General features: G+C 44.9%; 2 protein-coding genes across 2 annotated transcripts in view; one reads left to right on the forward strand and one right to left on the reverse strand.

The window, feature by feature from the left end:
* LOC117968263 (LIM homeobox transcription factor 1-alpha-like) overlaps positions 1 to 25,113 on the forward strand; it is a 51,361-nt gene that overhangs the window by 22,576 nt on the left and 3,672 nt on the right. The window contains exons 5-9 of the mRNA XM_059006857.1: positions 19,962 to 20,194; positions 21,431 to 21,588; positions 22,376 to 22,453; positions 22,858 to 22,972; positions 23,632 to 23,790. Of these exons, the coding sequence (XP_058862840.1) occupies positions 19,962 to 20,194; positions 21,431 to 21,588; positions 22,376 to 22,453; positions 22,858 to 22,972; positions 23,632 to 23,790 (743 nt within the window). The remainder of the gene's footprint in view (positions 1 to 19,961; positions 20,195 to 21,430; positions 21,589 to 22,375; positions 22,454 to 22,857; positions 22,973 to 23,631; positions 23,791 to 25,113) is intronic.
* On the reverse strand, positions 715 to 3,085 carry LOC131705044 (uncharacterized). The gene is made up of 2 exons (XM_059007087.1): positions 2,119 to 3,085; positions 715 to 2,018 (listed from the first exon to the last, which is right to left on the reverse strand). The coding sequence occupies exons 1-2, from the start codon at positions 2,167 to 2,169 to the stop codon at positions 1,098 to 1,100; spliced, it is 972 nt and encodes a 323-aa protein (XP_058863070.1). The 5' UTR covers positions 2,170 to 3,085; the 3' UTR covers positions 715 to 1,097.

A 25,113-nucleotide genomic window follows, 5' to 3' on the forward strand; every position in this document is an offset into this window, starting at 1 on the left:
GGCTGTAGGTTTACTAAAGGGATATCTAACATCTAACTCCTGAAATACGTTTGGTAATAAAACGAAAAGAGGGAAGGAATTAGTTTCCAAGCTAGCAATGAGGATGCTGGTGTGCTAATGATGGCTCTGAAGCCTTGGTTTAATTACCCCCGTGAGTGTAGAAGCTGTCTGAAGGGGAGGCTGGGGTGTTGTTCTGATCGGGCCTCGGGGGCTTGGTGCTGGGATAGCATGTCTGCTCTATCGTGTGGGAGGATCTGTCTGCACACTGAATCAGGACTCGTCACTTGGAGTGTGGCTGCGATATTTCTGCCCTTTTCGCTAGAGGAGATATTACGCTGAGCCGTTAACTGGCAGGCAAACCAAATCAGCCCACCTCCTCAGCAGCTCCTGACTCTTTCCAACATGCACAGGAACACACTCCCTGCCCACCCCAGCCTGCGTGGCTCTTTACAAGCGGACGCTGCTCTTCCCATTGCTTTCTATGGAGGTCAGCCGTTCCATTATTACTCAATAACCGAATGGAAAATAAAGCAGGGCTGAGAGATGTCACTGATAAGCGCACCTGTCCTAAAGCAAGTTAACTCTTTCAGTGGACTGCTACGATTATTTTCAGACAAACAAACGTAAATAAATCAATCATTTTGAAATGTAATGATAACAGAAAATATAAATCAGATATTCCAGAGACAACGCGATAGAAGTATTATTATTATTATTATTATTATTATTTATTTCTTAGCAGACGCCCTTATCCAGGCCGACTTACAATCGTAAGCAAATACATTTCAAGTGTTACAATACAAGTAATACAATAAGAGCAAGAAATACAATAACTTTTGTTCAAGCAAAGTACAAGTGTGACAAACCACAATTCAATAATACAGCAGATAATAGTGATAGTTACATCAGGATATGATTAAATAGTGATGGTTACATCAGGATATGATTAAATACAAAATACTACAGGTTAAACACTAGGCAGATTACAGTATTCTGAAGTACAGGATTAAATGCAGTAAAATAGGGGGCAGATAAGAGCAAAATAAAGCACATTTAAATGAAGGGTGATAGTGTCCCAGGATACAAACAGAGGAGTTCTACAGGTGCTGTTTGAAGAGGTGAGTCTTAAGGAGGCGCCGGAATGTGGTCAGGGACTGGGCAGTCCTGACATCTGTAGGAAGGTCATTCCACCACTGCGGAGCAAGGGTGGAGAAGGAGCGGGCTCTGGAGGCAGGGGAGCGTAGCGGAGGTAGAGCCAGTCTTCTAGTGCAGGCGGAGCGGAGAGGTCGAGTGGGGGTGTAAGGAGAGATGAGGGTCTGGAGGTAGCTGGGTGCAGTCTGGTCAAGGCATCTGTAGGCTAGTACAAGAGTCTTGAACTGGATGCGAGCGGTGATCGGGAGCCAGTGGAGTGAGCGGAGTAGTGGAGTATCGTGGGCGAAGCGAGGCAGAGAGAACACCAGGCGGGCAGCAGAGTTCTGGATGAGCTGGAGCAGACGGGTGGCGGACGCAGGGAGGCCAGCCAGGAGGGAGTTGCAGTAGTCTAGGCGGGAGAGTACCAGGGCCTGGACCAGGAGGTGGGTAGCGTAGTTAGTGAGGAAGGGTCGGATTCTTCGGATGTTGCTCAGGAAGAATCGGCAAGTGCGTGCCAGAGTGGAGATGTGCTGGGAATAAGAGAGGCAGGGGTCCAGGGTGACTCCGAGGTTCTTAGCAGAGGAAGAGGGAGAGAGTGTGGTAGATTCCAGAGGAACAGATAGAGAGATCAGAGGAGGGGGAGGAGGAGGGAAAGAAAAGGAGGTCAGATTTAGAGAGGTTGAGTTTGAGGTGATGCGAGTGCATCCAGGAGGAAATAGCAGACAGACAGGTAGAGATACGGGAGGAGATGGTGGAGTCAGAGGTGGGGAAGGAGAGGAAAATCTGAGCATCATCAGCATAGAAATGGTATGAGAAACCATAGGATGCGATGAGGGGGCCCAGGGAGCGGGTGTAGAGAGAGAACAGGAGAGGACCCAAGACTGACCCTTGGGGGACTCCAGTTAAGAGAGGGTGAGGTGTGGAGGTTGCTCCACGCCAGGTTACATGTTCTATTGCTTCCTGGAGTAAAGCTATAGACTGTAACACCTTGGCTAAAGTTATCTTGTTTTGTAAGTAAGTGAATTCAACGTCAGGCATAACACTTCATCTCAAAGTAACAATTAAAAACATGTATAAAGCATGTCTTGGGAATGTTTGTTTGAATGCCGCCATAGAAAGGCGCTATATAACGCAAGTGCTGTATTTTGTGATTGATTCCCACCTGTTTTCTATAAACAACTTATGAGAAATCAACCCCAAAGGATTTCTCAACATTCAAAAGGATACCCTGTTCACAGTACTCATGACAGTGCCCATAGTTCCCTATAAGCAGTATTTATCGACAGGTATTCAATAAATGCATTCAATGACATTTTCATTATCCGTTTAAGGCCTCGGTACGGCCGTACGGCAGTAAAAACATCAGCGCCCCGGATGAGAGGACAGTTCACTTGCAATCGGCTTTTAAAACACTCACTGTGTTAGTTAATTGCCGTTGATTGGTACTCAATTGTAAAGGTGAGGGAAGGACAGCTTTTGCTTGAAATCAACACATAAATGATAAATGATAAATATCTCAAAGGTAATTGCGAGTATGAGTATCAGCACACCCCTAGTTCCAGTATACTTTAATTCAATATTTGGTTGTTTATTCCTGTTTGCTCGTTTGTCTTTTGGTTTCTCTGTAGCGATTACTATCGCGTCTGTGTAGATTCAGTTCTCAATCGTTGATCGCCCTCCCCTCCCTGCTCCACCGCCGCAGTTTTTCTTGGAAGAATAGGAGAATATATTTTTTTCCTCCCCGCTTTGCGTAGTTATATTGCTGCTTTGCATAATATCCGATAATCTCCCTCGCCCGGCTCCCTGCATCTCAAACAACAATTTAATTAGAGCCGGCTAATAAATGTTTCATGACTTGCCTCACTGCTAGTCCCGTCTTTATTAAATCTGTAATAATAAAAGAAGAAGAGGAACAAAAAAAAAAAAAAAAAAAAACGCAACACAACAGCCGAGAGATCATCATTACCGCTCCTCGCATCCCCGGTTACCGTGGCAACGGCCGCTCTCCTGCCCCCCTGCACTCACAGGATATGAGAATCTCAGAAACAGGAAATTGCGTTTGGGAGGACTGGAGACCGAGTCGTGTTATCTTTACACAGGCACACAGCTGATAGCTGACTGAGACACACACTGTGCTAGGGATCCTTATACACAGGACGCAGTGGCATATCGGAGACATGTGACATTTTGTGTTGCACAAGCAGTATGTCAATTCATGGGTTACATTTATGAAATAACAGCAGGAACTTTAATACAGCATCACATGTGATCAATGGCCATGCATGTACCTACAGCAGTGTGCACATTTATTCAAACACCTCAAGATGATGTGTCATTTATATCCTTTATATACCTACCTGCACGAAAACCTCTGGGCGTGAGAATTTACATGTACGGTCAGTAATCAGTGACAGAAACAATAGGGACTCATGGGTGAAAATGTTAGACCACTTTGTGCTTTAATTAGGCATCTAAAACAACTTCTAAAAAGTCTCATGCTTTTTATCGTTTGTGGCTGTGTTCCTTTTCTCTTACCATTTTTAATTAATTGCATGTGTGGCTGATTAAAGTCATCAATTAAATTAGACAATCACTAATTTGCCTATTTTTACATTTTTGCAAGATTTTCAGTTCCAGTGGTTTTGCACAACCAATCAAAACTACAGAAGCAATGGGGTGCTCTAATAAATGTGCACACTGCTGTATATAAATGCATGCGTGTGTAATATTAGATTTTACATGTGAGTGTGTTTTCATACATGAATGCACTGTGTTGGGTTTAAAACAGGGCCACCAGGGTTCCATATCTCAGTACCGGGACACATAGATTAAAACTAGTTTTAAAAGCATGCTTATTTGAATGCAGTGCTTTGATCACAATCACCGTTTTCATATTAAACAAACAACAACCTCTGAGTGCTGCACAGCCGCTGCACCTTCCCTTTCCAATTCATGACCTCCTTTAACTACATGTTATAACCATACCATCGGGATTTTTACCATTAACTTCTATCATTTGGCATATTTTTATTTAGTACAGTAACCAATATGGAAAATATTATTCTGGACCCATATTTTAATGTGATTACTGGTTGTTTTACATAAGGGGTGCTGTCTGGCACCTTTTGGGACACCATTTTGGGACTGGTCACAAGGGGACTGTCCCAGTCAAACTGGGACATCTGCTCATCGTAGTTTAAAATTATTCAACCACGATTATCCGAAATGCCACCTTCTATCCATGACTGCACAGTATCTGTTAAGAAAATACCCGTTCACACAACGTGTAGATGTTCATACCCCGGCGTGTATAATTGGACCATGGTAAGTTTCCTATCCATGATATACTGTCCTGTGCATGTCTGTTTTTACAAAGTCCTGGCAGAGCAACTTCTTGCACCCCGCTGAGTTCCCACAAACAGTTTTAAAAGTTTCTGAAATGTGTATTTAAGAACTGGGGCGGCTGTCCTCTTCTGCCCTGTTGCCATAGGAAATGTGCAAAGCAGCCCCCAGTCTCTGTATTATTATTATTATTTATTTATTTATTAGCAGACACCCTTATCCAGGGCAACTTACAATTATTACAATATTATTAGGGCTGTACTGCATGCTATTTATTTAAAGATGAATGTTTTTCAGGAGGTTTCTTGATTTAGGACAGACATACAAAATATATATATTTTTTATGTGACACACACAAGTCACTGGTGAAAGTTACTGACTCACAGAACTGGCACAAAAGGAGAAAAAAAAACGGCAACAGATTTGCCCCCCACCCCCAGAAGAATGTTATAAATGTTGCAATGGCTCGGGATTACCACACTAATTTTGCAAAGTAATTTTCCAATGCGTTCCAGTGTTGTACTATACGTCTCTGGGCTGTACAATGCTTGCCTATGCTTTACAGTGTAATAAAGCATAGGGAAAGCATGATAAAGCAGAGGTAAGCATTGTGAAGAATAGTGAGGCATGGTAAAGCATATTGATAAACATGCAAACCAGGGTAAACTATGGTAAACGCAGAGTATAACTATGGGAAAAGCATGGGAAAACTGCAAAATAAATGTTCAAAAGTACAGTGGTAAACTTTTGTGAGAGAAGACTAGTGTTGTAAACACTGTACCACACACACCTAACAACAACCCTTACAACAGTAACAAAAATAATAATAATAATAATAATAATAATAATAATAATAATAATAATAATAATACTAGGAGCCGCACAGCGCACAGGTCCTGTGCATTTGCTCAGTTGCTCTCCAGCCAATATGCAGCGAGTCAGAGCAAAGGATGCTGGGATATTTTAATAAAGAAGCCAGCGCAGGAAAATGTAATAAAGAGAGTTGATGAGATTATAGAGTTCTGGCTCCCAGCCACCTCACACTGCAATATCCGCTCACAACAACAGGGGAGGGGGGGGGGGCTTAACCCTTCGCTTACCTCAACAAAGCAGCTGTACAGATAACATATGAGCCTGTGTGAATGTCTCTCTTGGAAACAGATTGATGATCTTTGCAAACCGTGATTGAGAAGTGTCTGTTCCCTTTATCTTTAGAAGGGATTTGTGTTTTTATAGCCTGCTTGAATGCAACTTTCTTTCTTTCTTTCTTTCTTTCTTTCTTTCTTTCTTCCTTCTACCAAAGTGTTTGAGACTTGTTTGGGGAGCCCCTTTTAAAAGCAGTTTTAAATAGGGAACCCCAACTGAAAATCCTGTGCCGTGAATAAAAATGTGCAATACTGCCTGCAAGCATCACAACACCTGCCTGCAAGCATCACAACACCTGCCTGCAAGCATCACAACACCTGCCTCTCAACATAATAGCCATAGATCACTTTTCATACAATAAAGTCAAAGAAATACCCAATATTCAAGCAGACGTTTTATATCCAGTATACATATCACCAGACGTACTCTCTCAGCACAGTGAAAGGACAATATGGTCCCGAATCAAAGCTATTTACTCTTAAAATGTCACTAGCGCAATTTTTTTCTTAAAAGAAAAACACACCAATTACAACTCAAAACAAGTAAAAAAAACAAACTTATATACTTGTCTATATATTTGTGGTTTGCTAAATCAGATATGTTATTGCACCATTAAAAATAAACAAATCCGTCCAATTTTGCTTTATTGTCGAGCAGTGCAATCTCCTGCTGCCTGCTGATTAGCGCTGCGCGGCATTGCAGAGCTGAGCAGCACAGGGGAGCGGAGCGGAGCTCTGCAGGGGAGCAAGCAGCTTCACAGCAGCTCTGTGGAGGACCAAGCAGCTTCACAGGAGCTCTGCGGAGCAGCACAGGGGAGCGGAGCGGAGCTCTGTAGGGAGCAAGCAGCTTCACAGGAGCTCTGCGGAGGACCAAGCAGCTTCACAGGTGCTCTGCAGAGCAGCAAGCAGTTTCACAGGAGCTCTGCGGAGGAGCACAGCTTCACAGGAGCTCTGCAGAGCAGCACAGCTTCACAGGAGCTCTGCAGGGGAGCAAGCAGCTTCACAGGAGCTTTGCGGAGTAGCAGCACAGCTTCACATGAGCTCTGTGGAGGAGTAAGCAGCTTCACAGGAGCTCTGCAGGGGAGCAAGCAGCTTCACAGGAGCTCTGCAGGGGAGTAAGCAGCTTCACAGGAGCTCTGCGGAGGACCAAGCAGCTTCACAGGAGCTCTGCAGGGGAGCAAGCAGCTTCACAGGAGCTCTGCAGAACAGCAAGCAGCTTCACAGGAGCTCTGCAGAGGAGCACAGCTTCACAGGAGCTCTGCGGAGCAGCACAGCTTCACAGGAGCTCTGCAGGGGAGCAAGCAGCTTCACAGGAGCTTTGCGGAGTAGCAGCACAGCTTCACATGAGCTCTGTGGAGGAGTAAGCAGCTTCACAGGAGCTCTGCAGGGGAGCAAGCAGCTTCACAGGAGCTCTGCAGAGCAGCAAGCAGCTTCACCGGAGCTCTGCAGAACAGCAAGCAGCTTCACAGGTGCTCTGTGGAGGAGTAAGCAGCTTCACAGGAGCTCTGCAGGGGAGCAAGCAGCTTCACAGCAGCTCTGCAGAGCAGCAAGCAGCTTCACAGGAGCTCTGCAGGGGAGCAAGCAGCTTCACAGCAGCTCTGCAGAACAGCAAGCAGCTTCACAGGAGCTCTGCGGAGGACCAAGCAGCTTCACAGGAGCTCTGCAGGGGAGCAAGCAGCTTCACAGCAGCTCTGCAGAGCAGCAAGCAGCTTCACCGGAGCTCTGCAGAACAGCAAGCAGCTTCACAGGTGCTCTGCGGAGGACCAAGCAGCTTCACAGGAGCTCTGCAGGGGAGCAAGCAGCTTCACAGCAGCTCTGCAGAGCAGCAAGCAGCTTCACCGGAGCTCTGCAGAACAGCAAGCAGCTTCACAGGAGCTCTGCAGAACAGCAAGCAGCTTCACAGGAGCTCTGCGGAGGACCAAGCAGCTTCACAGGAGCTCTGCAGGGGAGCAAGCAGCTTCACAGCAGCTCTGCAGAGCAGCAAGCAGCTTCACCGGAGCTCTGCAGAACAGCAAGCAGCTTCACAGGTGCTCTGCGGAGGACCAAGCAGCTTCACAGGAGCTCTGCAGGGGAGCAAGCTGCTTCACAGCAGCTCTGCAGAGCAGCAAGCAGCTTCACAGGAGCTCTGCGGAGGACCAAGCAGCTTCACAGGAGCTCTGTGGAGGACCAAGCAGCTTCACAGGAGCTCTGCAGGGAAAAAAAGCAGCTTCACAGGAGCTCTGCAGAGGAGCACAGTGTAACTGTCTCACTTTATAATCACATGGCGGGGCGTGGAGAATCCGTTATGGATTATTGAGATAAGGATGTCTGTTTTACTGGTCTGAACTGTGTGGGTCTTATTAACACACCTAGAAAACTGAAAACTACTCTCCCTAATGTTGTGCTGTTTTCTTATGTGTTTAGGGGGTCCATGAATGACCCCAGACTACCCAAGTGACCCCCATTGTGCAGGTCATTATCAACATATGAGTGCATGTCCACTCCATTCATTGATGGGTTCTTAATTTGAGTTGCAAATTATATCATTTTAAAATATCTAATGTTGTGGTTTTCTTTTTCTTATATTGATTCAAATGTAATTGTAGGTCAGATTAATCATTGTCCAACATGTTCTTGAGGAAGGGGGATGCCCCAACCCCAACTCCATATTAAATAAAGCATATTAAAAACATTTCAAACCATGGTAAGCTATGGTAAAGTATTAAATACATTGCATAACCATGGAAAAAGAATTGGAAAACTACAAAAAAACACTGCCGAAAGCTCTAGTAGTATAGGAAAGAGAACTCCACTCAACACTGCAGAGCGCTCTAGTAGTATAGGAAAGAGAACTCCACTCAACACTGCAGAGTGCTCTAGTAGTATAGGAAAGAGAACTCCACTCAACAATGCAGAGTGCTCTAGTAGTATAGGAAAGAGAACTCCACTCAACGCTGCAGAGCGCTCTAGTAGTATAGGAAAGAGAACTCCACTCAACACTGCAGAGCGCTCTAGTAGTATAGGAAAGAGAACTCCACTCAACACTGCAGAGTGCTCTAGTAGTATAGGAAAGAGAACTCCACTCAACACTGCAGAGCGCTCTAGTAGTATAGGAAAGAGAACTCCACTCAACACTGCAGAGCGCTCTAGTAGTATAGGAAAGAGAACTCCACTCAACACTGCAGAGTGCTCTAGTAGTATAGGAAAGAGAACCCCACTCTCAACAACGCAGAGCGCTCTAGTAGTATAGGAAAGAGAACTCCACTCAACACTGCAGAGTGCTCTAGTAGTATAGGAAAGAGAACTCCACTCAACACTGCAGAGCGCTCTAGTAGTATAGGAAAGAGAACTCCACTCAACACTGCAGAGTGCTCTAGTAGTATAGGAAAGAGAACCCCACTCTCAACACCGCAGAGCGCTCTAGTAGTATAGGAAAGAGAACTCCACTCAACACTGCAGAGTGCTCTAGTAGTATAGGAAAGAGAACTCCACTCAACACTGCAGAGCGCTCTAGTAGTATAGGAAAGAGAACTCCACTCTCAACACTGCAGAGTGCTCTAGTAGTATAGGAAAGAGAACTCCACTCAACACAGCAGAGCGCTCTAGTAGTATAGGAAAGAGAACTCCACTCAACACTGCAGAGTGCTCCAGTACAAAATATACAGTGAGACTTCTAGCTTTGATCTGCCGGTGTTACTGAACAAGCAGAGTGGTTCATTGCAACGCCAGTGCCAGTGATGTAGACACCAATATAGCTCTCCTCTCACACAGCTGACACATTCTGCCAGGGCACTTCTCATGCATGTGAGGCTGTCAGGATACCAAGGGTGCCAGGAGATATTTATAGAGAGACTACAAGGCCAGGACCACCAAGACCTACATTTATACAGGCGTGTGCACATTTATTAGAACACCTCCAGATTTGTCATGTCTATCCTTTATATACCTGCTTGCATGAAAACCTCTGGGCGTGAGAATTTCGATTTTCGGTCAGTAATCAGTGATATAGAAACAATAGCCAAATGTTAGACTACTTTGTGCTTTAATTAGGCATCTTAAACAACTTCTGAAAAGTCTCATTTGTGGCTGTGTGTTCCTTTTCTCTTACTATTTTAAACAACACATTTACAACACATTATGTTGATGGAAAAGACAGTAGGAAGAATGGAAAATGAAATTGGGGTACAGGGTAGGGTGGAGAGAAGGGAGAAGGAAGAATGGAGAAAGGAGGAGGGAGAAGAGGTGGGGGAGAGGAGAGGGGAGGAAGGAGGTGTAATTTGACAGCTCAGGCAATTGAGTGGCCCACTTCAGCTTCTTGACAAAAGAAACCAATTACTTACCTCACTGAAGGACATTATTAAGGCCCCTCTGACTTAGTTGCTCCTCGGTAGAAGAGTGAAGGGTTTGGGTTTGGGATTGGGGAGGGGGGTTCGGGGGTGGGGGGGTTAAGAGGCTAATTTGGTTTTCTCAGCTGCTCCCGTCAGATTTTGGGGACTCTTTCCCAGCTCTAGATAAACAGTCTGTTGTGTGAGCCAGGACAGACTCCTCTCGGATTAAACCCTAACCAAACAAGCTGGCTCAGCCCGCAGCTTGCCAAGAGCGCAGAGAGAGAGGGAGAGAACAGGAGAGTGTAATTAACTGCCCCTGCACACGGGCTGTATCGCCATTGTATGTGGGATACCGGATAGGGAAGTCTGGTCAATTATCCTGTGCTTTCACTACTTCGGACTGTGAGTTATTGTTTTCAATGTACAGGCCGTTTTGCTGTCCACTGTTTTCATGTTTCAAAGGTGACTAGCTTGGGGATCCAAGGACGCCCGCTGACCTTCAGTTCTCTGTTAATGTTGTTGTGTTTAAATGTTGCGCTTCTGAAAGATGGAGCAGGACGGTCGACGGACTACAGGCAGGAAGCATTGAAAAGATTGCAGCTCTGAAACCCAGCAAGACCATCTCATCCTGACCTGAACACCACTGGGCCTTTCTCAAGCAAAGCCAATGGTGCCACTGAATTGTGTGCTGACGAAAGGCTGGTTTCCGACTGCGACCCAGTTTTTGGTCTCAGTCAGTGGTCTCCGACATTCGGAATGACATCATCTGCACTGCCACAAGCTGCGTCTTTTTTGAAAAGTCGTACGGCCTTTTCTTGTGTGTCTGCGACCGCAAAACACACAGGCACAGGTTGGAAAAATCCAACATTTGTCGCACGGTCGCAGTGAAGCATGATAGAGCAAGTTTTTGAGGAACCCAATAAACATGAACAACAGAACAGGATTTTAAACTTGCCTCTAAACTGAATGAAATTAAAGCGTAAATGAATCTTTGCTAAAATGAATATTGGTGCTCACATAGGCTACCATCGCTATTTATTTTCTGTATGCAATTACTTTCCCCATCAAATCAGTAACGTTGCTCAGCTGTTCAATACGTCTGATCGGAGGCAGTATGGAGAACAGCTGATCAGTTTTACTTCTTTGCTGCTCATAAAAATATATATGAGCCAATTTACACTTTCACTTCATTCATGAGACGGGCAATTTAAAATCCTGTCTCAGTGTCGCAGGATTGTGGAGCCTGTTGGCAGCCCTAGTCACAATTACACACCAGCAGTAACGCAGACTGGCTGAAAGTATGACCGACACCTATGACCACTTTGCTGCGTCAAAAAGTCTGCGAACTTGGGGGGGCTTCAGTCCTTCTGGCGCACCCGTAGAAGTGTGTGCAGCTGACGTACAGCTTTTGCCTGCGAGAGAAGTATAAACCAACCTTTAGATACTACAGTCCTGGGCAGCGACTGAGACCTCTAAACTCATCTCCCTAATGACGTTAGCAGGCGTATTCAAAACCAGGCCTTGTGTTGCTTTAAGACATAATATCTCGCGTTTTGCTTTTTATCATATCATGGTATTCCAAGGTGAGCCAGTCAAATTTCCCCTGGGGCGTTTTTTTGGTTTTTATTTGCATTGACCTGTGAGAGCTGTGGGCCTCAGCATACTGTAGCCCCCCCCCCCCCCCCTCCTCCTCCTCCCTGCCTCCCCTCCCCAGGTCTCTCTTGCCAGGCAAACCCACACTTCTCAGGCCCCTGTCAGCTCAGATCCGCGGGTTACAGCCAGCCAAGGAATTTTTCAATAAGTTGTGGATCAGCCGGCGTCTCACACATAGGGGCCAGCTTCAGATGGGCTTAATTTAGATTGTGCTGGAGATGTATCAGAGAGAGAGAGAGAGAGAGAGAGAGAGAGAGAGAGAGAGAGAGAGAGAGAGAGGGGGGGGAGAGAGAGAGAGAGAGGGGAAAGGAAAGCAGGGGGAAGGGGAGAGGGAGAGAGAGGGAAAAGGGGAGTGGGAGAGTGGAAGAGAGAGGAAAGAAGGAGATAGAGAATAGGGAAGAAAGGGAGGAAGACAGAAAAGAAGAAAAGGAAGGAGAATGGAGAAGGGGACAGGAGAGGGAGGAGGGGAAGAGGCGAGGGAGAGGGAGGTGAGATATGTCATAATAAAGAGAATATAAGAGAATCCGTGTCCTAGATTTTAGTCTCCAGTGCTGCTAAAATTCAAAATTAAAACAAACAACCAAAAATAAATGAAGAGAAGCCCAGAGGCACTGAACAGTGAACGCATTCCAGAGAGGAAAGATGCCTGAAAAAAATATATATACATATATATATATACCCTTCCAAATACATCCTAAAATCCCTCAGAGACCATCCACTGCTCTAACAATATCCTAATCTCCTCATATACTAATGACTTCTGACCCGATGAGCAGAGCTGAGCCCCTCCACCCCACCCCAGAGTCCTGGGTAGTCCCTCTCCTCTCCTCCTCTCCCCCTAGACAATTGGAGACAAGGTTTGGGCCCGGAGCTCATAAACTGAATGTCAGCTTGCATTTCGACAAATTAACATCGCAAGCGAGCGAGCCGCGGTCGGCCCTGCGTGGGGATATTCCAGAAGAGCAAGGCTTTCTTTTTTTTAATATCTTCTCAATCACATTAGGAGGTGGCTAATAAAATCTGGGTTGCTGTGGAAACCTGGCTGTATCTTCTTTCCTTCCATTCTCTCATTTTGCTATTGTGTTCTGCTAAGGCTGCGTGTTCTGTACCCTGGTTTGAAGGAATGGGCGAGACAAGCCCTTGTGTGGTGATGGGATCTTGCCCTGCCCAAAGAGAGGTGCACCTTAATTCCTTAATGCCTTTCCTTTGTAAAAGTTTACCGCAGTAAATCTGCTCTGTAATTTTGTAGTTTCCCCATGCTTTTCCCATGGATTTACCGTGCATTTCCCCTGGTTTGCCATGTTTTTAAATATGCTTTACCATGCCTCTCTGTGCTTTACAAAGCCTGCCCGTGCTTTACCATGCTTTCACTGTGTTTTATTCCACTTTGCTGTGCTTTTACTAGGGGAAACTTTTATAAGGGTTGGTTTAGCATGGTTTGTTTTTTAATATGCTTTACCATACTTTGCAATACTTTGACTCTGTAGACTTTTATAAGGGTTGGAGCACACCGGCATCTTTTTTTGTTACACACAATGCAACCGTTTCCAAACATGAAGGCTGGGGCTGTAATGCATCAACCATGTGTGCATTATCTTTCTTTGCCAGCCCTGGGAGTACAATAGCAACGGTACCACAGTATGCTGACTACACCCTTATCAATTGCCCTTCAATGGCAATGCAGACAGACGGTGACACTTGGCATGGCAATGCAATGGGTTCTGTACTGAGGGGCAATGGTAGCACATTGGCTGCTGCAATGGGATGAGGCTGCCATTGGTAGAATGGCATTCAAGTATGCTAACTATACCCCTCCCGAATGGCCTTCAATGGCAATTGAGGTAGACAGTGGCAGGTCAATAGTAATGCAATGGGTTCTGACTGAGAGGCAATGGTAGTCCAGCAACAAAGAGGCTGCAATTTGCAGAACAGTATCACAGTATGCTAACTACATCATTCCTGTATGCTTTTTAATGGCAATGCAATGGTTTCATGTGCTCAGGAGCAATGGTAGCACAAGCTTTAATGGGATGGGGCTACAGTTGGCAGAACCATCATATTTTGACATACCAATGGGGTCACAATGGCATGAACATGCCAGCTACACTGCTGGAAGTCCATTGCAGTACCACGGTACCATATCAAGTAGCAGATAGACAGTGTGCTACCGTATCAGGACTGCTGTCTATACTGATCAATATCTGATCCAAAATCCATGGTGAAACTGCCACAGCAGGTAATTGTCAAAGTTTCGATACTGCAATGACAGCTGCAATGGTTCAAGGCTGCTGGACTGGTACCACAGAGGTGTCTAGCGAAGGGTATTTCAAGGTAATACACCAGGGGTAATACGCCAAGTTTTCTGTGAAGATGAAGTTTTATTCTAGCTAATATTTTTTTCTGAATCTGTTTTGTCCACCTTGGTATAGACTGCACAGTCGGTGAGGATCGAAATCAACCCACCCACCCCGAAATCTTTTCATCTCTTTAGATTTCTCTTCCGTGGCGCTCCGCAATAATAACAGCATCATTTAGCGGCACCTTTGAGTCCACTATCAGCCGTGCAACAAATCATTAGTTAATCATTATTGTTCATGTAAGGGCGGCTGCTAATAAGAGAGGAGGGCTGATCTGAGAGCTCAATAAATCACTCAGCATTAGCGGGCGAGGCTGATGAACCACGGCCACAGTATGAGTGTTGTGTCTAGATCGACCAGGGCACATCCTCCTCCAAATATCACACATGAGGGGAGCTGGCTTTATAAAATAATGACGGAAGCTTTCAGAAATGTTCTGAACTCGTCCAGTGAGTCATTTTTTGCTTCTGCCCAGTACATCCAAGTCTGGTTTTCCAGTTTACTATCATTCCGAAGAGGAGGAAGCCTGTTTAAGCTGGCCGCCACCACACTGTAGATTCACTCCCATTGCAGCCGCATGTGTGAGGGATTATATTGAAGCTTACTTATAAACTGGCCTTCAATCACTCCTTTATAAAAGCTTAGCAAAGTGTAATAAAGCACAGAGAGGTACGGTAAAGCGTATTAAAAAACATGTCAAGCCATGGTTAACTATGGTAAATGAGAAGTATGGGAAAACTGCATTTACTGGGGTAAAGTCTTAAAGAGGCTTTGCACTTCACAATACAGAGCATTTGGTTTAGTAGTGAGTGTTTAGGGTTCAAGACTTCTCAGATCAATGAAGTAGATCCCTGTGTGTTCAGCCTGCTTCTCGTTTCATTTTGTTTGTAATTCCTGTCTGTGTGCTCACACCTGGGCACCAGGATCCGACTTGGCAGGGCCCTGCTCGTGGCTCCTCTCACTCACCTCCTTATCGAAATTCCTGCCTCGTTCAGCCAAGTTCCTCCAGCGTAATCAAAGACCAAACGCTCCGAGCGATCCCAGAGAGTCAGGGGGCCAAGTCAGCACTCTCATTGTTATTAAACATTTTATTTTATTTGATGTGTTTTTCGCTTTTGCTGTGCTGCGCATTTTTTGTTTTCAATGGAAAATAAAATGATCCCCAACCAAAATTTGCAAGTAATCTGCCCAAGGCAATTTTTTTTAACCCCGAAAACAAAGATTTGGCCATCAAAGCTTTTATGAATGACCCTTATTTTAAAAAGTAAAATACTGTGAGATCTCAGTTTTTTATTTAACTTTATTGCCATGTCCTCAATCAGATTAAAATAAATGCATACATATCTACTGCAGGGTTCGGAAACAACAAATGATTTCCAGTAAGACTGGGGTTGGGAATTGTATTGCTCATGTCTCCCTGGGATCTCGAAATAGAGAATCATCTCTTCATTCAGCATTGTTAGAAAATTAATCATATTTAGGGTTCCGCTGAATTTCTGAGACGGATTGCTCATTAAAAGATATTTAGTGAGCAAGGAGTCTGAGTGAAGTTATCAGGCAACAAACTCCCCATCCCCAGCTGTGCTGCTTTCCTAGAAAAAGGAGAACATTTCAGGGGACCATTCTACTTGTGAGATGTAAGCAAGGGGTCTGAGTGAGGAGACAATGCAAAATAAGACATTTGACGCTGTCATAAATCCCTCGGCGTCCTGTTGCATCTTACCTATTCGGTATAGTTTAGCCACTTCTGTGCATTGAGCTTTATCAGAAAAAACCTGAAACCTTGAAACGTGCTTGGCTAGCGTTCAATTGTGTGGTGCTGTTGTAACGGGCAGTGTTGTGTGATGCACTGCCATTACAGATTCTGTCCCCAGTGGGTGAGATGAGATGAGGTTAAAAGCTCTGAAACCACGAATGCAGACGAGCGCGGCTCTTTTGCATTAGTGGTTAGAGGTGCTTGCTTGCAGTGCGCGGGGTCGCCGGATCACTGCCAGCCTCTGTTACAACGCAAAACACTGAAATCTGACAGTCTGGAGGCTAAGCTGAGACTAGCAAACTCAGTACACATGTGACCTGAGCACCCACATTCAAACCCAGACCTCTAGAGGAGGTGAGAGGCAGATAGGAGAGGCTACCAATGCTGTCCCCTTTCAAACCGTACGGTACAGCAATACACCTTTTAAAACCACACCGTTCTTTGAGTCCCCAGTCTCTCAGCTCTTGACTCGACGAGTCCTGGGCAGCAGTGGTAGATGTATTAAATTTCCTCCAGCGTTCTCTCTCTCTCTTTAGCGTTGGGCAGGGTGACCAGAGTTGAAGTCTCTGTGCCCGGGCAGTGAGAGAGGATCAGTTTCTATTTCTCCGCTGACAGATGGAATTATTATGAGGATGAAAGATTAAAAAAACGGCAGATGCTTCCCAGACTTGACAAGCAAAAGATTATCGTATTAAATTTAAATCTGCCTAATTGTCGGATCCTTACCAAGTTTCAGCCCTGGCATAGTCGTAGTTGTAGTAGTAGTAATAATTAATAACCAAACTCAGTGCTTCCCTTAGTAAAGCTTACCACAGTAAAAGCATAGCACAGTGTAATAAAGAATAGGCAAAGCATGGTAAAGCATAGGTAAGCATTGTAAAGGTATAGTGAAGCATATTAAAAAAGCATGGTAAACTGCGGTAAATACATAGTATAAACATGTGAAAAGTTACCATGCCTGGAACAAACTTTTTTAATGGCTATCGCTCTTCACTCCGTGGTAAACTATGGGAATTTGCACATGAAAAATAAGAGAAACCTGTTTATTTAAGGGATGTCTCTCTTCTGTTTAATTAAAAGCTCTCAGATCACTCGCTGGTGTCTGGGTGTTTTCTCTGGGTGCTGTGTACCCCCTCCTCCTGTAATCCCCGGAGTGTTTGTGTATTGGGGAGAGGGATTAACCCCATGATGTCTCCAATCCCTGGTTATGAGTTTGCACCGGCTGGCTTGGCTCTGCGGTGTTTAAACAACAATCCTAATTAATCCCCACTTTATTGCTTTCACTTGTCGAGCGCATTGAGGGGATGATGACAGCTCAGAGAGAGAGAGAGAGGGGGGGAGAGAGAGAGAAAAAGAGAAGGAGAGAGAGGGAGAAAGAGGGAGAGAGAGAGGTAGAGAGGGGGAGAAAGAGAGAAGGAGGAGAGAGAAAGAGGGAGAGAGGTGAAGAGGGGGAGAAAGAGGGAGAGAGAGAAAGGGAGAGAGATGGGGAGAAAGAGAGAGGGAGAAGGAGAGAGAAAGAGGGAGAGAGGGGGAGAAAGAGAGAAAGAGAGGAGAGAGGGAGAGAGAAGGGGAGAAAGAGAGAGAGAGAGACTAGCATGATCAGAATCATTCCTTATCATGTCTAACTCACTGAGTGAGCTTTAGCTATCAGTGCTTTGAAAATGCCCTATATTTTAGCAGGCATCCCTATACACTCCCATGCTTTATAAATGTATTGAATACACAGATTTACAGAACAAGTGTCGAGACACTAGCTTGGAATTACTTTTTTATAGTCGGTGCTGCTGAATATACAGTATATATGTTTTTTTTTTATCAGATCTCATTTTGTGATTTATCTTGCATTCGTTCGAATCAAACCACAAAATCGCTCTGATGCAGAACTTGACCCCTGGACAGCACTTCTCCGAATTCAGCTGTTAAACACAGGTTTAAACACGCTTTCTTTACCACACGTTATACTTGTTATATAATCAGGATACTCCACAGGCGAGGAATAACTCCAGTGCTCTGTGAATCTGAATGATCTAATATCTAAATGCTGACATTCTCATCGAAACATACCAGGTATATGCAATTCATCTAGACCAGGGGTCTCCGATCCTGGTCCTGGAGGGCCGCTGTCCCGCTGCTTTTTGTAAGTGCTTCTAATAAGCACTTAATTGGTCCAATTAAGTAATTTAGGGTACAGTTGGAATAAAAACCAGGAGGGACACCGGGCCTCCAGGACCAGGGTTGGAGACCCCTGATCTAGACCGTTTCAGATGTAAATACTGTTTGGGCCAAACCCTGCATGTTTGTTTTTTTTTGCATTCAGAAGTATATTTAAGAGACTCACACAGACTGGTAGAGACCTAGCCCCTCCTTCGGATGGTTAAAACGACGCTCATATTTAGAACCGGCACCGTCTAACTGGAAATAAAACTGCAGATTTTAGTTTTGGGTTTGTTTTGGGCTCCTCGTTAATTGAAGTAGACCCTCATGCACTGATCGTATACGCCTGTCTGTCTGTCCACACCTATATATTTTCTCACAAATTCATTTGACACTCTCCTATAGACTTTTCATATTGCTCTGTTGTGCATACTACGTTTTTAACCTCGATATTAGTTTTGCTGCAGCTACTCTGTGTGTGTGTGTGTGTGTGTGTGTCCTGCTTTTAGGAGGTGTGTAATCCTCAGATCAATGCTTGTTATTGGCCAGGCTGCCAAAGTGTTAAATCTCAATCAGACCATTTAAAGGTGGTGGTGCCATCTAGTGTCAGGGGCACCACACTACACAAAGTGTAAGATCTGTGCAGGCGGGCTCGTTCTGCAGGGAATACCAGTCATAACAGTATAATAAAATATTATAGGAAAAGAATAGTGTGGTAACGCTTTATTGTGAGTGTCATAAATAAGTATTTAATTCATATGCAATTATTTGCTGAAGTTTAGTGACATGTTAATAAGCAGTCAATTGATATGCCATGCATGTGCGTGTCTATCATTAGGCTGCCATTGGAGCTCATATTTCATATGCATGTTGAGTATGTTTTTTCTTGTAAAAAACAGACATACACAGACTTGTATGTAGCGTTAGCGATATTATTCTCTCAGCTATCCACACCACCTCAATAATGCGCATTTAAACCCCATGATTGCCATTCAGAATCACGATTTCAAACTGTGATGATGGTGTGAATAGGGTAGTAGTAACTTTACATACTACGCTGGATTCGATACGCACAGAAGAATGTGAGAATGTGACAAAAGATCAAGTTCATTTCTGCAAATATACAGTGTGTCTCTGTGTGTGTCTGTGTTATTTACCCGTGTGTGTGTCTGTGTTATTTACCCGTGTGTCTGTGTGTGTGTGTCTGTCTGTGTGTGTGTCTCTGTGTCTGTGTGTCTCTCTGTCTGTCTGTCTTATTTACCCGTGTGTCTGTGTGTCTGTCTGTGGTATTTACCCGTGTGTGTCTGTTTTGTGTGTGTCTGTGTTATTTACCAGTGTGTCTCTGTGTGTCTGTGTTATTTACCCATGTGTCTGTGTTATTTACCTGTGTGTGTCTGTGTGTGTGTCTGTGTTATTTACCCCTGTGTCTGTGTGTGTGTCTGTGTTATTTACCCATGTGTCTGTGTTATTTACCCGTGTGTCTGTGCTATTTACCCCTGTGTCTGTGTGTGTGTCTGTGTTATTTACCCCTGTGTCTGTGTTATTTACCTGTGTGTCTATGCTATTTACCCGTGTCTGTGTGTGTCTGTGTTATTTACCCCTGTGTCTGTGTTATTTACCCCTATGTCTGTATATGTGTCTGTGTTATTTACCTGTGCGTCTGTGTGTGTGTCTGTGTTATTTACCCCTGTGTCTGTGTTATTTACCCGTGTCTGTGTGTGTGTCTGTGTTATTTACCCATGTGTCTGTGTTATTTACCCGTGTGTCTGTGCTATTTACCCCTGTGTCTGTGTGTGTCTGTGTTATTTACCCATGTGTCTGTGTTATTTACCCGTGTCTGTGTGTGTCTGTGTTATTTACCCATGTGTCTGTGTTATTTGCCCATGTGTCTGTGCTATTTACCCCTGTGTGTGTGTGTGTCTATGTTATTTACCCCTATGTCTGTATATGTGTCTGTGTTATTTACCCGTGTGTCTGTGTATTTGTCTGTGTTATTTACCTGTGTGTCTGTGTGTGTTTCTGTGTTATTTACCCATGTGTCTGTGTGTGTGTATCTGTGTTATTTACCCGTGTGTGTGTGTGTCTTTGTTATTTACCCGTGTGTCTTTCCTGGCAGGCTCTTCATTACTAAGTGCAGCAGCTGTCTGAAAGTGGTGAGCCCCTCGGAGTTCATCATGCGTGTGCTGGAGCACGTCTATCACGTCAACTGCTTCTGCTGCTGCGAGTGCGAGAGGCGGCTGCAGCGCGGGGACGAGTTCGTGCTGAAGGAGGGGCAGCTGCTGTGCCGGGGGGACTACGAGAAGGAGAGGGAGATGCTGAGCGCCATCAGCCCCACCCCCACAGAGTCAGGTACGGGACCCACGGCTGCATCGATGCACTCGTAGAAAATCCTGAGATGTGCATCCTTCACTTGGTCCAGTCCACTATACAGGACGGTTCTGATTTAAATGCACTCTGCAGTGCCACACTAAAAGAAACGTGTTGATGTCAATGACAAACTTGAGGTACCAAGAATCAGAGACCTAGACCACTGCAGACACTGGTGCAGGTCGCTGAAAGACTTCCAGTTGAAACGTTTGTCGTTGATGGAGTTAATGGTATCTACAGCAACACAGACCAAGACCGCGAGAGGAGTCTAACTATTTACAAAACTGGCTAACTTGTATTAGACTAGTCTAAGTGACCAGATTCATTCATTATATATATATATATATATATATATATATATATATATATATATATATATATATATATATATATATTCATTTATATATATTTATGTTACAGCATAAATACAACCCAGTCTGTTTGTAAGGTATATAAAGTGAATGCAAACATGGAATTAACTGCTTTGTTACGCTATAAGGATGAGACCAGACCATGTTTCAAATTGTATTTGTTCCAAACACCCACGTTACATTCTACACTGAATGTTATTGTTTAGATACAATACGTTCTGCTAGTAATAATAGAGATAGGCAACTGATCAAGTTACCTCCCCTGGAGAGAGAGAGCCTCAGACGCTACACAGATGGTCCAGATGATCTGGAGCTATTGGGATCTTCTCTGTCTATGCCTGCTATTTATACTCTCGTAGCTCAGAGCATACATGACTACTGTTTCTTTCTGTTGTCTTACTAATTATAGTAGAAATGAGTTATTCAGCTGTTACTCCACACAGGTGCAACCAACCGCTAACTACTCTCTGTTAGAAAGTCACTGTGGTTAATTGCTTATTATATTTCTCCTTTCTTGCATTCCTGCCATTGGCTTATCATGCAACATTCTAAGCCTCATGCCAAGTGGAGTTGTGTTAGCAAACTGGTTTAACATTGCCAACACGTTTTCTGTCATATGACTACCAATACATTTTCATTCTTTCAATGGAGATATAACAATGATCGGTCAGCAGCATAATCCATACTAAAAAGGTTCACAGAAACCAGATGAGTCGATTCCAGATCCCTGTGTAGAGGAGTCAGAGTGACTGTACTGTGTAGAGACAGCAGACAGATCCTAATCCCTGTGCCTGTGTGTGTGTGTGTGTGCGTGTGCGTGTGTGTATGTGTGTTCTTCTGTGGGCAGTGAAGAGCGATGAGGAAGGGGGAGGTCACGCGCAGGGGAAAGGGGGCGAGGACAGCAAGGACCACAAGCGTTCGAAGAGACCCCGCACCATCCTGACTACCCAGCAGCGGCGCGCGTTCAAAGCCTCATTCGAGGTGTCCTCCAAACCCTGCCGGAAGGTAGGGTACCCCATTTCCATGAGAAGACCGCACTGCGTTTGTATAGATTCAAGTTTGTTTGGGGTCCTCAGTAAATTTCACCCCAGTAAATTTGCACATTTAGCATTTTGTTCCCATGCTTTTTCTTTGGCTATACAATGCATTTGCCATAGTTTGCCATGCTTTTACGATTTCATACATCTATGATCTTTACAATGCTTACCTGTGCTTCACCATGCTTTCGCTGTGCTTTATTACACTTTGTTGTGCTAACACAGTGGCAATGCAGACAGACTGTGCAAACGCAGTGGCATGGCAGACTCGATCTAAAAATATGCATTTACATACAGCAGTGTGCACATTTATTAGAGCACCCGTTGCTTCTGTGCTTTTGATTTGTTGTGCATATGAAGTCAAACCACTGTAAGTGGAAATCCTGCAAAACTGTCAAAAAAGGCAAATTACTGATTGTCTAATTTAATTGATTACTTTAATGGGCCACACTTGAAATTCCTTTCAAATAGTAAGAAGTTGTTTAAGATGCCTAATTAAAGCACAAAGTGGTCTAACATTTTCACACAAGCGCCTATTATTTCTATATCACTGATTACTGACCGGAAATGTAAATTCTCACCCCCAGAGGTTTTCATGCAGGTAGGTATATATAGATAAAAATGACACATCTTGAGGGGTTCTAATACATGTGCACACTGCTGTATTTTACCAGGCATGAGTTTTTACAAATACATAGAGATGGAGTGCCTGTGTAAAATGAATGCTTTATCACTGGCTCTGTGTCTGGCTGCAGGTTCGAGAGACGCTGGCAGCGGAGACGGGGTTAACTGTGAGGGTGGTGCAGGTCTGGTTCCAGAACCAGAGAGCCAAGGTGAGTCCACTGCTCCAGCAGCACTGTGCAAAAATAACAGGCAGCTTGTGTTTGCTGGGAGATGCCAGCTGTAGAAAATGCTTTGGCAGCCATACAGGATTTCATGATTGGGTTGTGGTGGATCTCCTCCAAGCGTCTGATGACTCAATAACACTGACATTCCCATAAGAGACACACGCTTGCCTCTCCACCGCAGAGCTGGCTCTTCAGTTGAACGGTAAGACGCTCCTCTTAGAACCGTGTGGTTTGCGCTGTGCATCCAGCCCTCGCCTTTCCATTCAGTTCAATGGGCTGAGATGCCAGTTCGTTCCAAGGTTTTTAAGGTTCCCTGTGGTTGTGTGGTGATGGTGATGAGGAGGAGGAGGAGGATGATGAGGAGGAGTCATGTCTCTCTGGGATTGCAGATGAAGAAGATCGCTCGCCGACAGCAGCAGCAGCAGCAGCAGGAGCAGGAGCAGCTGGGAGCCCCAAGGAGAGGGCCAAGCAGGGGGGGCCGGCAGAGCAATGAGGACAGCGAAGGTACGGAGCACACAGCTTCACCGTCAGGACAGACAGGGGCACTGCAATAGCAATGCAGACACACAGGGGCACTACAATGGCACTGCAGACAGACAGAGGCCCTACAATAGCAATACAGACACACAGAGGCACTACAATAGCAATGCAGACACACAGAGGCCCTACAATAGCAATGCAGACACACAGAGGCACAACAATTGCACTGCAGATAGACAGACGCACTACAGACAGACAGTGGCACTACAGACAGACAGACAGACAGCAGCACTACAATGGGACTGCAGACAGACAGACACACTACAGACAGACAGTGGCACTGCAATGCAGACAGACAGGGGCACTACAATGGCACTGCAGAGACAGTGGCACTGCAGACAGACAGACAGACAGCAGCACTACAATGGGACTGCAGACAGACAGCAGCACTACAGACAGACAGTGGCACTGCAATGCAGACAGACAGGGGCACTACAATGGCACTGCAGACAGAGACAGACAGCAGCACTACAATGGGACTGCAGACAGACAGCAGCACTGCAATGGCAATGCAGACAGACAGTGGCACTGCAGACAGACAGTGGCACTGCAGTACAGACAGACAGACAGCGGCTCTGCCCTGACCTCCTCTTCCTCCTCCTCCTCTCCCTCGTGTCTCTCAGACGGCTCCAGTGTCCACGGACTCGACGGCCTCATGGTCCCGTATCCCACGATGCCCCGGCAGCAGCTCCTCGCTCTCGATCAGAATATCTACGGCAGCGACTCGTACCGACAGGGTCTCACCCCCCCGCAGATGCCCGGAGATCACCTGCACCCCTACGGTGAGGAGAGGGGGTCTGGGAGAGGGTTTGAGGGGGCTGGTGGGGTACAGTACAGCCAGTGGTAAAGTGGAAATCTGGAGCTGGGGGGGACACTGCCTAAACCTTAGGGTCTGACTTGTTTCGATCTAGTTGCATGGAACTGTACATTTTTAAGTCCTAGAAAACTGGCATATATATCAGACAGGGGAACAAGTATAAGGATTCTTTCATAAGACAGAATCTCTTTGTTAGATTCCTTGAATTGTACGAATAGCTTCAAATCAATATACAGCCCAAGAGCCTGTATTTTATTAAACCCAAGAGCCTATATTTTATTATATTTCGTATTGTAATATGTTAGGAGAATATTCTGGAAGTCTTGCTCTTACTAATATATTATTTAGTGTGTCTCTCCTCGTGTAGATGGTCCGAAGTTCCTCACCTGGGATAAGCAGGAATTTGTGTAGTCTTTCTGAAAGCTTTTATATCTCCGGAGTAACCTAGGAATCCATCCTTTTATATTGTTTTATAGAAGGTAGGGAGAAGGAAATTGTTTGGGAAGATTTGGTGGTGGCCTATTACTTGCTTGAGCTGTGTTTTATTTAAATAAGTTGTTAAGATTATCCCACACAATGACAATTTAACTGTACAGTTTTCTCATTAGAATCGTACGCTCGTCATTGTAGTTCCTCCACAATCTTTCAGTTATCCTATAATATTGTGTCAGCTCCCCTTGGCCCCTTGTTCCATATAGCTAGGGGGCTCTCCTGAGTGATTTTCTCAGCTGGACAGGGCCTGCCCTCACTTAACCACTGAGTACAGCCACAAAGCATCGTTGCAAAGAAACCTGTAACTGTGACACTGACGGAGGCCCCCTTATAGACGTTTACTGCCGTATGCCGTGGTAGAAATTCAGCGGGTACAGTGTACTGAAACACAGAGGTAAAGCATCGCTATAATCTGTAGTAAAGTATGCCGAATGACTTACTGGATAGTATAAGCATGGGTAAGGCATGGCAAACTGCAGAATTACTGTGCAAATCTACCTGGGGAAACTTTTAATAAGGAATAGACTTCACTGAAGACTATTCATGGAATAACTACAGTACTCTACGAACACTCATGATGCATGATGCGCTGTGTGTATAATTGCAACATGTTAAGTTTCCTGTCTTTGTTTTATAATGCATAGATGTTTTTTCATAGCTTCGTCAGGGCAGCTTCTTGAACTCCATAGAGTTCACGCAAACTGTTTTAAAATTTCAAATCTTTTAAAAAAAAAACGTGACCAAAGGGTTTGAGTAGGTCTCAATGTCCCCCCTTCTTTCTCTCCTCCCCCACCTA

Source organism: Acipenser ruthenus, chromosome 34 (genome assembly GCF_902713425.1).
Source record: "Acipenser ruthenus chromosome 34, fAciRut3.2 maternal haplotype, whole genome shotgun sequence".
Classification (NCBI taxonomy): Eukaryota; Metazoa; Chordata; class Actinopteri; order Acipenseriformes; family Acipenseridae; genus Acipenser; species Acipenser ruthenus.

Coding starts and splice junctions, on each gene's coding strand:
- LOC131705044 (XM_059007087.1), bottom strand. CDS start 2,169: ATGCCTGACGTTGAATTCACTTACTTACAAAACAAGATAACTTTAGCC. Junction 2,019..2,118: donor ACAAGATAACTTTAGCCAAG/GTGTTACAGTCT, acceptor GAGTCCCCCAAG/GGTCAGTCTTGGGTCCTCTC.